We start from the raw sequence: 11,570 nt of genomic DNA on the forward strand, positions 1-11,570 counted from the left end.
AATAACGACCGATTCAAAGTATGAACCAGTGGATTGGGGAATTCAAGGTAGGAGTGGCTTGTCATCAATCAGGTGGGAACTCTGTAACCTTCTTGTAATCATTAAGTTTCCTTTCAAAAGTGAGCATGATATGCCTTTACTTCTTGTGAGCATAATTGTGTGTAATTGAATAGGAATGAGTTGCGATATGCGTTACCTAGTATCCCCACAGGGAGTGTCTATGGTTTCCCCATGACTCCTTGCTAAGTCTTATTCATCACGGGAAGTGTTAATAGCTATGTCAGCACGGGAAGTGTAAATAAAATTACTTTTTATTTTATATGGTAAATTTATGTTTTATTCAGCACGGGAAGTGTAAATATTACTACGAGGTATTTGGGGAAAACGGTCATATGCATATCACAACTGTTTGATATTAGAGATTATATCATGGACTGCTAAATTTGCATTTTCTTTCCTTAGATGCTATATTTTCCGATGTTGTGCTCGGTGTTAATTGCTTTTCTATATTGTTATACTTTAATTGTTTATGTTTTAGTAGCATGTTAGTGATTACTTGAAAGTTGTATGTTTTCATTGGGCACCCCTTTGGGATGATGTGCTCACTCGTTCCCACTTCAGTTTCAGTAATCAGAAGAAATGGTGCGCGTGAAGATATTTGTTTTCGTAGCTTAAAGCTTTTAGCGATGTTAGAGATGTTAGAGATGTTGTGAATCTTTTACATATATGTATTCTTTAATTTTTCTATAAACAACACATTAAAATATTCATATCACCTGAGAGATTTGTCATTTGTATAATATTAGAGAGTTTGGGTTTTTGTTATTAGCACTTTACGTAAGTATGATTCTTAAAATCGTAATCTAGGTTTGATGTTTCAATTAGGTTGTAATCCTATTAGCTAAGAAGGTGATTAGGTTGGGGCGTCACATACCCGTTGGGCACCAAAATTGTTAATGGGTTTGATATGAGGACCCCGAACTGAAACTGAACAATTTCCGGATAAATGTGTATGCATTGATATCCCTAAGACATAACACAAACACATGTTCGAGCTCCTTATAATGTTCAGGGAACATTCATTCTCCTAACTTGTTGTCAACCTAGACACTCTTAATCTATGAGATTTAGATTTCTTTAATTTGAATTCCCTTCTGGATCATTTGAGTATAATTGAAGTCGATCGGTCTTTCCCTCTTCCTTCCAACTCCCACTTTGATTTTTCAAATGGAAGTAAATCTCGCTCACATTTAATTCTCGTCGATATGTACAAATCTAATGGTGTAATTCCTATAAACAACATATTCACAATTAAATTTGTGTATGTCAATAATTTTACATACAGTAAAACCTCCATATATTGATAGTCCATAAATTAATAACGTTTATATATATTAATAAAAAAATCATGATCCCGGCTTGGTCCAGTTATAAACAATGATAACCTCCACATTTTAATATTACTGTTTTTTCAGTCCCACCTTAATAAATTTACCTCCATATATTAATAATTGACACCATATTAGATAAATATAGATTTTATTACGTTGAGATTTATGATGAAATAAAATACTTATATAAAGTATAATTTTTAGAGAAGAATAAATAATTTTTTGGGTTGTCATCGATTTTTTTGGGTTATTATAGATTGACGAATTATTATTTTTTTGTGTGGATAATTAACCATTAGTATTTCATTCCAATAAAAAACGTTTACACGATGACTTTTAAGAAAAATAAGTACATCATAAACATGAAACGAATACAACTAAAGGTGCAATACTAAATAAATTGCGAAGAGAAATAGCGATCTACAACGATAACACCCAAATCTTGTACAGAGAGATTGGAGAAGGAATGATACTCGAAATCACAGTTCGACCATTTTGATTGATTTTCTAAGAAAAAAGATACTCCTATTAGACATGAGTGATTTTCCCAAAAACACATGTTCAGCAAGAAGCCCGGAAACCTTAAATGTATTATTCAGTTGAAGGATAACTTGATCTTGCCTCTGTCAAGTCGCTGATGTACTTGTGTCCAAAAAACTGAATCAAGAACAATTCTATAGAAAGAAACACTACAAAAGTGCAGATAAGATCGCACTACTAGCAAAGAAAAAAATCGACCTGAATAGCGAAGAAAATTATTCAAAACGATGGAACAACTCATAGAAAATATCAACTCCATAAAATAAAACTAAAAACAAGTAATCTTCTGAATAAAGAAGGAAGAAGATCATATGTTTTTTTTCCTAGGTTTTTAAGAAGGGGGGAGAAAAGAAAAAATCAATACGACGAAGACATCAAATATAATTGTACTATTACTATTAGAAAACATCAAAACATTCATAATAACATTACAAGCTCTTAGATACATACAGCACATGTGTACTAGAACTATAAAGACGCATGTAAATTATCTAATATTATTTACATACATTGATCTAGAATATTTTTCATTTCTTAGGTATACCTCCTTATATTAACAACCTCCATATATTAATAAATTTGTGAATCCCAAGTGTATTACTAATATATAGAGGTTTTAGTGTATACCTAAATTGAATGTAAATAAAACCAAAAACTACTCCTAAAAAATTGAATTACATGAAGAAACAAACTTACCGCATACGAATTTCCTGGAAAAAAACATATTTGTAGGTTTCCACCATAATTCTCATATAACTTGCACAATTTGAATCCTACGGTTTCTAGGTTTTGTAAAATATAAACACCGTCAAGGATATTTTCGGACTCTTTCTCTAATAAAAGGGGAAGGTAATCGAACAATATTTGGAACTCAGATCACGAATTTTTAGGGCGATTGATTAACTCGCTCTGGATGGCTAGATATGCACAAAAAATGCTCCCTGACTAGCTTGTTGTCTAACATTTTGAAATTCGTGTTTTTTGTTTTGTTCATAGTTTAATCCACTCATTCATTGAGGTGTTGATTGATCCTTTGAAATTCGTATATCATCTTGCTATTGGTTTTCCCGTTTTGAAGAAAAATTTAGCACAACAAAAATCAGAGAGAAATAACAATAAGAAATCAAAAAGATTTTTTATTTTTCTGACAAAAGGGGAGAAAGATAGAGAAGGTGTAAAAAACAATCAGATGAAGTATGTTTATTTATAGGCAGAAGAAAGTCGACTGTTGACGATATAAATTATAAAGAAAGACAAGATTACACTGCCAACGATCAAGATTCTGTTTTTGGCGGTAGCTTTTGGATCGCTCGATAGCATTTCTCTCGCCGAACACTTTTCTCGTAGTGGCTTGGCTACTTTATCAGACGGTGCCAAATCAAAAATTTTGATAATTCTCATGGAAACCGGCCTAATAATGGTTTATGTGAGAATTACTCTACCGGCGTTGCCTGTTAGAATACGAACATCCAACTCAAAACCAATTGGTAATGAGTGGAGAGGCCCAAAGGATTATAAACTGCAGGATCTTAGATTGTCCAAACAATGTGGGACTAATAATCTCAACACGCCCCCTCACGTGAAGCCTCGTTGGGTCTAACACATGGACAATAAATCGGGTGACGCGGAATAAAGGTGCGGTCAAATGACTCGACACAAATAACCTGTTCTGATACCATGTTAGAATACAGACATCCAACTCAAAGAATTATAAACCGCAGGATCTTAGATTGCCCAGACAATGTGGGATTAATAATCTCAACAGTGCCCGAATTGATGGCTGAGAGAGCAGACAAGCTTCAAAATTACACCATTACGATGTGCAATCCACCTTTTAAATGTTTGGAAGGTAAATGTGAAAAAAATAGCAACATTTACGTACGTGCAGTGCACGTGAACATAACCCCCAACAATTTCATTTAGGATATTGGCATATTGCCGTCTGTGTCGACACTGACTTAGTGTCCAAGGGCCATATTCATTGTTCAAGAGCTTTAGTGCTTCCTTGTTCATAGTCAACGGGTTGGCGTCTGCTTACCTGCATTACATAAATATATATTTTTGTTGATAAATTCCATTTGACCAACAAATTTAGAATATGAAGTTTTGCTCGTTTCATTGTCTTATCTCGCTTGACACATTCATTCTTATAAAGCTGATTCCATCAATTCAGGTATAGAGATCCTTAAGATTCTTTACGCTTCTGAACAAAGGAGCCAAAATTAGCATCGCATCTACTGCGGAAATTCAGTGATTTACGTTGAGGATGAATCCAAACGGAATGAATGAAACAGTACGCATCAATGGATCAACAAAATCTACAGTAGATAAGAAGCGTCAGAGGGAAACTGCAACTTCAAATCGGGAAGTCGTAAACCACCAAGAAAGATCAACTTCAAAGCCAACCATAATATATGTGGAAACACCAAGAGTAATCCATGCAGACCCGCAAAATTTCATGGCTTTGGTTCAGAGTTTAACAGGAAAGGACTCGCCATCTTCATTGTCGTCGAACTCCACCACCAACCCTGATCTCATGTTAAGTCTTACCACTACCAACACAAATACAAGTACTACCCCCATCATCAACTTCGAGCACTCGCAAAATGTACAACCAATACCATGATCAAGCAAGCAGATCAAAGGCAATTGTATACGCATCTATTATTTTCATTTTCCTTAAATTTTCAAATCGAAAATTTCAAATTAAGAAAATGTATATATATAATAATTGATTATAACTTTATGTTTCACTAATCCTAATTTCAGATTGAACCATGTTGTTTCCTTCTTTGGCACAATCATATATCACGGTTTTTTATGCTAGATGAAATTCACATCTTTCTCTGTCCATTTTTGTCAGCCTAAGTTGGATGCTCTTTGGCAGTGGTTAGTGTTAGAATACGAGCATCCAACTCAAAACCAATTGGTAATGAATGGGACTAATAATCTCAACACGCCCCCTCACGTGTAGCCTTTTTGGGTCTAACACGTGGACAATTAAATCGGGTGACGCGGAGTAAAGGCGCGGTCAAAGACTCGTCGCAAATAGCCTGCTGTGATACCATGTTAAAATACGAGCATCCAACTCAAGACCAATTGGCGATGAGTGAAGAGGCCCTAAGGATTATAAACCGCAGGATCTTAAATAACCCACACAATGTGGACTAATAATCTCAACAGTTAGAAAATGATTCGTGTAAAGTGCCCCCTAAGCAATAACAATTTCACTACAATGTTTTTGCATCAAAACATACATCGGCTCCAACCGTGGCAACGGCTACTAGTGTTTAGCTCACGCTTGAAAGTTGTTACCGTGGCTGTTTACCTTAGGACGATATTGTAAACTTAACTAGTCATTGAATCCCACAAAACCCCAAACCTGAAGACATCAGGCCGAAGAAATTGCAAAACCAAGCTAGCAAGTGAGAATGTTGTGTTCTTCATTATCTTCTCTCCGAAATCCTTACTTCAAACACCTTATATTCTCCTCTTATCTCCGCCCTCTAATTCTTCCATGTTTCTTTTCTCCACCTACCAAAATCAACAGAATCAGAGAGAATGGTATGATTTCATCTCAAGTTCTCACGGAGAGATGGATTTCAACGTCATCTTCAAATTTATCTTCTTCCTCTTTAGATAACTGGCCTCACAGTGATTTCTCATCCGCGTCTTACTTATCTGTCCGTCTCCGCTGCCCAAAAGACATTGCAGTAAGCTTCTTGTTCTTTCTCTCACTCTCTTTTAATCTTTTGTGCATTTTCAATAGGTTTGTATTCGGTTCTTTGTCAGGATACGCTTTCAGAAGCTCTTCTGTGCTTTGGAGCATGTTCAGCTAGCATGGATGAACCTGAGAATTCTGAGGTTACTAATGAGGTACATTTACACAGCCCATATGTGAAGCGATTTAGTATTTATCTGGGTTAGAATTTATAATTTTTAGGATCAATTTGATTCACCACTGATGATTTCTTGCAGATTTTCGTTAATTCTATATTTACAGAACCTCAAAATATTGATAGATGTATTTTACATGCTGCTGATTCCATTGGATTGAAAGAGATCCCATCTTATGAAGTTATAGTGGATGATGAGCAATCTGACTGGGTTAAGAAATCACAGGTTATTAACTTGCCTCTCAATGTAAATCTGTTAAATATCTCAGTAGACATGAGATCCTGTAACTGATTTTATCTGTTACTTGTTTCAGGAATCATTTCAACCAGTGGAAGTTACTGAAGGTCTCTGGATTGTGCCTGAGTGGATAACGCCTCCGGTATGGCCAATCAAACCCGTCTCTACTGGATAACCTTATTAGGAAACGCTCGACGCTGTATTACATAATCTTGGGTTTTTCAACTTACATCTAGAATTTGGCTCATTTATACCTGGATACACCCGATTCTGAATATTTTATGTTTAACTTAGTCGTAGTTTGTAGGTAATGGGTTTCGTTTACTCTTTTACAAGATTCACAAGCAATAAATATAATTCTAAATCCTGGACTGGCATTTGGAACTGGGGATCATCCTACAACTAACTTGTGCTTATTGTTGCTGCACGGCTTGATAAAAGGAGGAGAGTCTTTCTTTGATTATGGTACTGGTTCTGGAATTCTTGCTATTGCAGCGGTGAAGGTGTGTTAACGCCGAATGTGTTATCAATCTTTGTGTTCCTACTTTAAATTGAAAATGAGAGGCCTTGCCATAATAGTTTGTGTTTCATGCAGCTAGGCGCTGCTTTAGCTGTAGGAATTGATATTGATCCTGAAGCGATTACAAGTGCAACCCAAAATGCTGTGCTAAACCACATTGAACCTGAAAAGCTGAAATTTTCTTTGGTAACTAGTAGAAACACAACGAATACTCTCACAGCTGGGACAACATGTGGGGATGCAGAACTTAAGAATGCTGTTGCCGAAACAGAAAAGTATGACATTGTCATTGCAAACATACTTTTAAATCCTCTCTTAGAGTTGGCAGACAATATTGCTTCCTATGCTAAGCCGGGTGGTGTTATTGTTGTCTCGGGTATCATTCTTGCCAGGTTTGTGTTTTCTGCAATTATCAATTAGTTACTGACTAAATGTACTTGAAACATGTTTGGAATTTTACTTAAAGAAACTATATTCAGGTAAAAATGCATTTGATTAAGTATTACGGGGGACTAAGTTCTTTTCCCTACTTTGTCGATGCAGCTCCCACAAATTGAAGTTTGTTATTCTCAGTACTTCAGAGATATATCAGTATCAAATATGGATGGTTGGGCATGTGTTAGTGGCAGAAAGAGAACGAATCCTATATCCAACTGAAAAGTGCGAAAACAAATTTATTTGGTGGAACATGAAGCACGAGCAATTTTTTTATGACAGCAGCCAAGAACCACTACTACTATGCCGATGGCAAAGAACTGATGAGGGAACATCTCATCTACAAAACATTGGTACCTTTGTTTTACAATTGTGAATTGTCCTACAGCTCTACTTAGTTGCTAAAGAATTGTGCATGTTTCTGAGATGGACATTCCTGCTCAAGTGATCGTTAAGACTGAATTTGGCATTCCAAGTGTTCAAGGGTACATTTTTGGCCCGTGTAGTTCAATTTTCACATTTTCGCCAAGCAAGAAACCTATCCTTTCCTTGCTCAATCAGAGCAGATCAGACTACCTGTCTGTCAATTTATATCTATTGGTATTTTGTGGTATGTTCATCATCAGTCATTTTGCTACTATATACTATATAGCATGTACTTTGTTCTCATTCAAGAGACTTCAAGTAGAAGAAAATATATAAAGTGGACCATTGACTTGTCATATGTTAAAACTATACCGGTACGGGGAAAAGGTTTCCATATTTTGCTACTTGAACGAAATATTTTACGGCATCATTGTTTGACGGTGTTGGGGATGGTCCAGGGTGTGGTATGGGCGTTTGGTGGTAGTTGGGGCGGTGATGGAGAAGGGAGAACATAGCAAACAATGGAAGAATTTCCATAAGAATTCTTTATCAGTATGTTTATCTTAACTCAAGAACTATGCCCATGCAACGTTATCAGAAAAGATTAGTACCTTTTTACATCTTAGAATTGGGAGAATGACAGGAAATACTATTAAAAGATGGATAATGTGGCAACTTGAATTAAAAGATTACTTTACAGTTTCCTTGCCTAGAAATTGCACAAAACTACAAAAAAGTGAAGGGAAGAAAATCATTCAGAATGATCATAGCAAGTTTCTTGAATGAAAGCTCTCGTCAACTTGAATTAGCCCCCACCTGTAAAGAAGAAAAAAGAAAGGAACCACGCAAAGTGAAAGTGCTATACGATCAAAAAGTTAATACTCATGGTTGTAGGAACTTGGTAGAAAGGTCTTCCAGATTTGAGAATCCTAAAGCTGTATAGAAGACCTATTATACGTTTTATGCATTTAAGTGGCACTGGCCTGTTTATTTTGTGTATTTTATGGATTTCAACACGAGTGTAGGATTGCTTTCTGATTTGAGAGAATTGAGCAACTTGCGAGAACGCCTACTTCTTACTAGAACAAAAGAAGGCGTTTTCACCGATGAAGTTTCCTCCTTGCCAAAGCCGGGGGTTTATTGGGTATGTAAACCTTGTAACTCACCTGCACATTCATCAAAATCAAGTTAGGCAATAAACCTTTAACTTACTCTAATGTCTCAAAGAAAATTGTTGAAAGTTATCAAAACGACACCAATAATACAACTTACCTGTACGAATTCACCCCCACGCATCACAGACATCGTCTTTTGTTCAAACTGTGAACTCCCCTTAATTACATCCCCTGATTCTTTTGACTCCTGTTTCTCACTCATGGGAGTAATGCAAGAAGAAGCTTTATGAGGACTAGATTCACAGTTTTCACTGTGTTCTGCCATATGAGCACTGGAAACTAGATCTGAAGCTCTGGGTATCGGTATCTCGTCAATTTTTTTAACCTCAATATGTTCTGGCTGAACCACTTTCGTGGCAGGGGAGTTTTGTGCTATGGGTGTTTGGTTATCAATCGAGTGATCAGATGGAGAGATTATCCTAGTTCTAGAAGTATTTAGCTTGGTCTTGTTAATAGTAAGTTCAATACTTGCATTGTTATTTTGGGTGGCTATACCAGCAACCATTTGGCTCAAAGAAGAATTTGCAGCACCAGGTACTACATGCGAAGTACTTGTCTGATCCCTAGACTCAGGCTTGATATGATTTTTATCAGGAATTTGACTATCACCTTTAGAAGTAGCATACTTACTCTCCATTGAAGTTTTTGCAACCCGCGATACTGTTTCTTTTGGTCCAGCAACTTTACCAGCTTCCTTGTGCAAATAAGTTCTGGTGACAGCATCAACTTTCTCAGTAGATGGACGATTGGCAACGCTGTCACTCTTGTCTGCCTGATCACCTACACTTTCTGCAGAGTAGGAAACAGACTTATTTTCCGCTGAAGGCTTAGTAGCACTTTTTGTAACCTCCAATGCTGTTTCTTTGGATTCAGTAACTTTAACAGCTTCCCTGTGTAAATTAGTTGAAAAGGTATCTTCGTTAGATAGATAATTAGCAACATTCTCACTCTCGTCTATCTTCTGGTCACCAACTGTTTTCTTGTCTGCCTGAAGCCCCCCTCGAAACTTCTTAAGATTTTCTAAAGCTTTTTGCCTTAGAATTGCCTCCAAATCATCGGCTTCCGGACTTTTCCTTAAGGCGGAAGCCTCAAACTTTTCCAAGGCCTTTTTTCTTAAAACCGACTCCAAATCATTTCCCTCTGGTATATGAATTCCAGTGGAAGCCTCAAACTTTTCAATGGCTTTTTGTCTTACGATAGTCTTTGACTCATTACCCTCTGAATTATCAACTGCTACGGCCGTTTCAAACATTTTAGGATCTTCTTTGCTTCTCTTTCTGAAGTCAACATATGCATGTTCTGAGGGATTCTTCTTTCTATTCCCATCCAAACTGTCATTGCTTCGAGAAGAAGGGCAATCATCATAGGCCTGGATAATATCAGCCTTGTTCTCTTCCTTAAGATAATCTCCTCCATCAACTTCATTTGTTTCGCTTGCAATGGCAACTGATCTAATACGTCCACGGTAATTATCATTTGAATATATGTCCTCACTACGATATCTATTTTCTTGGCTGTGTCCACTGAATGAAGAACAACTCCTAGACCTGGACCTGGAATCTTCCCTCCCATGACTCATCTTACCTGAATTTCTCTTACTCTTTGTCTCCTTAACTTCAGATCTCCCTCTTGAATTCACGAATTCTCTCTCCCCACCGCTGCTACTCCCACCTCGAGGACTTGACAAACTTCTCGAATTACTGTGCATGGAATCCACACTCTTTCCTCTCCGTGACCGGCCACTAGCATGCTTCTTATGGCTGGATTTCTTCCTCTCTCCGGATCTATCCTTTTTCGAACTCTTATAACTACTGCTATTCCTCCTTCGGGAAGAACTTTTCCTATCTTCGCTTCTTTTGGACCTCTGTTTCTTCTTTGGGGATTCGGATTCCCTGCTATCTTCATTGCTCAGTGAATCTCTTCGAACCCTCTTTCTGTTGCTCCCCTTTTCTTCCTTCCGAGTACGAGACCTAGACCTTTTGTATTCCACTTCTGAATCGGTAGATGAAACTGACACAGAATCCTTAGACCTCAAACTATCATCAGAATAGGTAAGAGAAGCATCGCGATGATGGAGCTTCTTCGATTTACTTCTTTTGTGACTCCTACTCCTTTTCTTGACCTAAACAAACCAATACAATTACATAATGTTAGATACAAACACAAACAGATGAACGATGACGAATATGCAAATAGGAAAACCTAAAAAACCTAAATTTCATGGTCTAATAACCTGAAAGTTACTGTTTTCGACACAAAATATTCGAATTGATAATCGTTTGCAAAGAAAAAGCCTAAAATACAAATAAACTAAAACCCCAACATAAAATTGTGATGTAATCCATACCTCAGATGAACTCTTCCTGGATTTCTTCTTATGAGAAGAAGACGATTTTCTTTTGGATGATGAATTACCAGTAGCCATTGTTACCTGCAAACAGAGAAAAACAAATGCTAAAACCAAAGACAAATTAGAAAAGGATGTGATTCTGAGTGTACGATAAAATTTCCAAATCAATTCTTATTTCAGTTGCAGAGAGCGTCTCCGATGAAAGAGAATTTACTTTCCTCTAACTATACCCTAACACAATCTTCTTGTGTCTGTATTTGGGATGGGAAACGGGGTAAGGTTTGGGATGGGAAACGGGGTAAGGTTTGGATAAACTATAAACTAGAATAGAACAGAAAAAGACGTGTTAGGTAAAAGCTGAATCGTTTCTCGGTGCTTCCGGCCCTACGCGAGGGAATCTCGACCAATAAGAGCGTCCTGTTTGCTGCATTTTGTTTTGACCACCCACGGTTAGATGGGTGAGAAGTACCTTCTATTTCGTCAAAGACAAATGCTATCCCACATGACTTTGCGGGATGGTTTCCCGCAAAAGCGACTTCTTTACGATTAGATGATCAAATCAATGGTTAGATTCACATTCAGGAAAGGACCTGTCACTTTCAGGAAGGATGATCTAACGGTAAAGAAGCCGCTTGAGCGTGATGGCTTTCTGCAAGGTC

General features: G+C 37.1%; 2 protein-coding genes across 2 annotated transcripts; one reads left to right on the forward strand and one right to left on the reverse strand.

Annotated features, from left to right (window-relative positions):
• Positions 1–5,338: 5,338 nt before the first annotated feature.
• On the forward strand, positions 5,339–7,633 carry LOC113333961 (ribosomal protein L11 methyltransferase-like). The gene is made up of 7 exons (XM_026580323.1): positions 5,339–5,644; positions 5,724–5,807; positions 5,910–6,053; positions 6,142–6,207; positions 6,401–6,568; positions 6,661–6,977; positions 7,129–7,633. Exons 1-7 carry the CDS (start codon positions 5,363–5,365, stop codon positions 7,394–7,396), a joined length of 1,329 nt encoding a protein of 442 aa, XP_026436108.1. The 5' UTR covers positions 5,339–5,362; the 3' UTR covers positions 7,397–7,633.
• Positions 7,634–8,014: 381 nt separating this feature from the next.
• On the reverse strand, positions 8,015–11,200 carry LOC113307651 (transcriptional regulator ATRX homolog). The gene is made up of 3 exons (XM_026556104.1): positions 10,909–11,200; positions 8,659–10,683; positions 8,015–8,552 (listed from the first exon to the last, which is right to left on the reverse strand). The coding sequence occupies exons 1-3, from the start codon at positions 10,984–10,986 to the stop codon at positions 8,487–8,489; spliced, it is 2,169 nt and encodes a 722-aa protein (XP_026411889.1). The 5' UTR covers positions 10,987–11,200; the 3' UTR covers positions 8,015–8,486.
• Between the last annotated feature and the right edge of the window lie 370 nt (positions 11,201–11,570).

The sequence above is a fragment of the Papaver somniferum genome, chromosome 1 (genome assembly GCF_003573695.1).
Source record: "Papaver somniferum cultivar HN1 chromosome 1, ASM357369v1, whole genome shotgun sequence".
NCBI classification, from domain to species: Eukaryota; Viridiplantae; Streptophyta; class Magnoliopsida; order Ranunculales; family Papaveraceae; genus Papaver; species Papaver somniferum.

Excerpts from the sequence above, each read along its gene's own strand:
- LOC113333961 (XM_026580323.1), top strand. The coding sequence starts at position 5,363 with ATGTTGTGTTCTTCATTATCTTCTCTCCGAAATCCTTACTTCAAACAC. Across the intron at positions 5,645-5,723 it reads GCTGCCCAAAAGACATTGCA|GATACGCTTTCAGAAGCTCT; the intron begins GTAAGCTTCTTG and ends GTTCTTTGTCAG. Across the intron at positions 6,054-6,141 it reads ACTGGGTTAAGAAATCACAG|GAATCATTTCAACCAGTGGA; the intron begins GTTATTAACTTG and ends TACTTGTTTCAG.
- LOC113307651 (XM_026556104.1), bottom strand. The coding sequence starts at position 10,986 with ATGGCTACTGGTAATTCATCATCCAAAAGAAAATCGTCTTCTTCTCAT. Across the intron at positions 10,684-10,908 it reads CCAGGAAGAGTTCATCTGAG|GTCAAGAAAAGGAGTAGGAG; the intron begins GTATGGATTACA and ends TGGTTTGTTTAG. Across the intron at positions 8,553-8,658 it reads GTGGGGGTGAATTCGTACAG|GTGAGTTACAAGGTTTACAT; the intron begins GTAAGTTGTATT and ends ATGAATGTGCAG.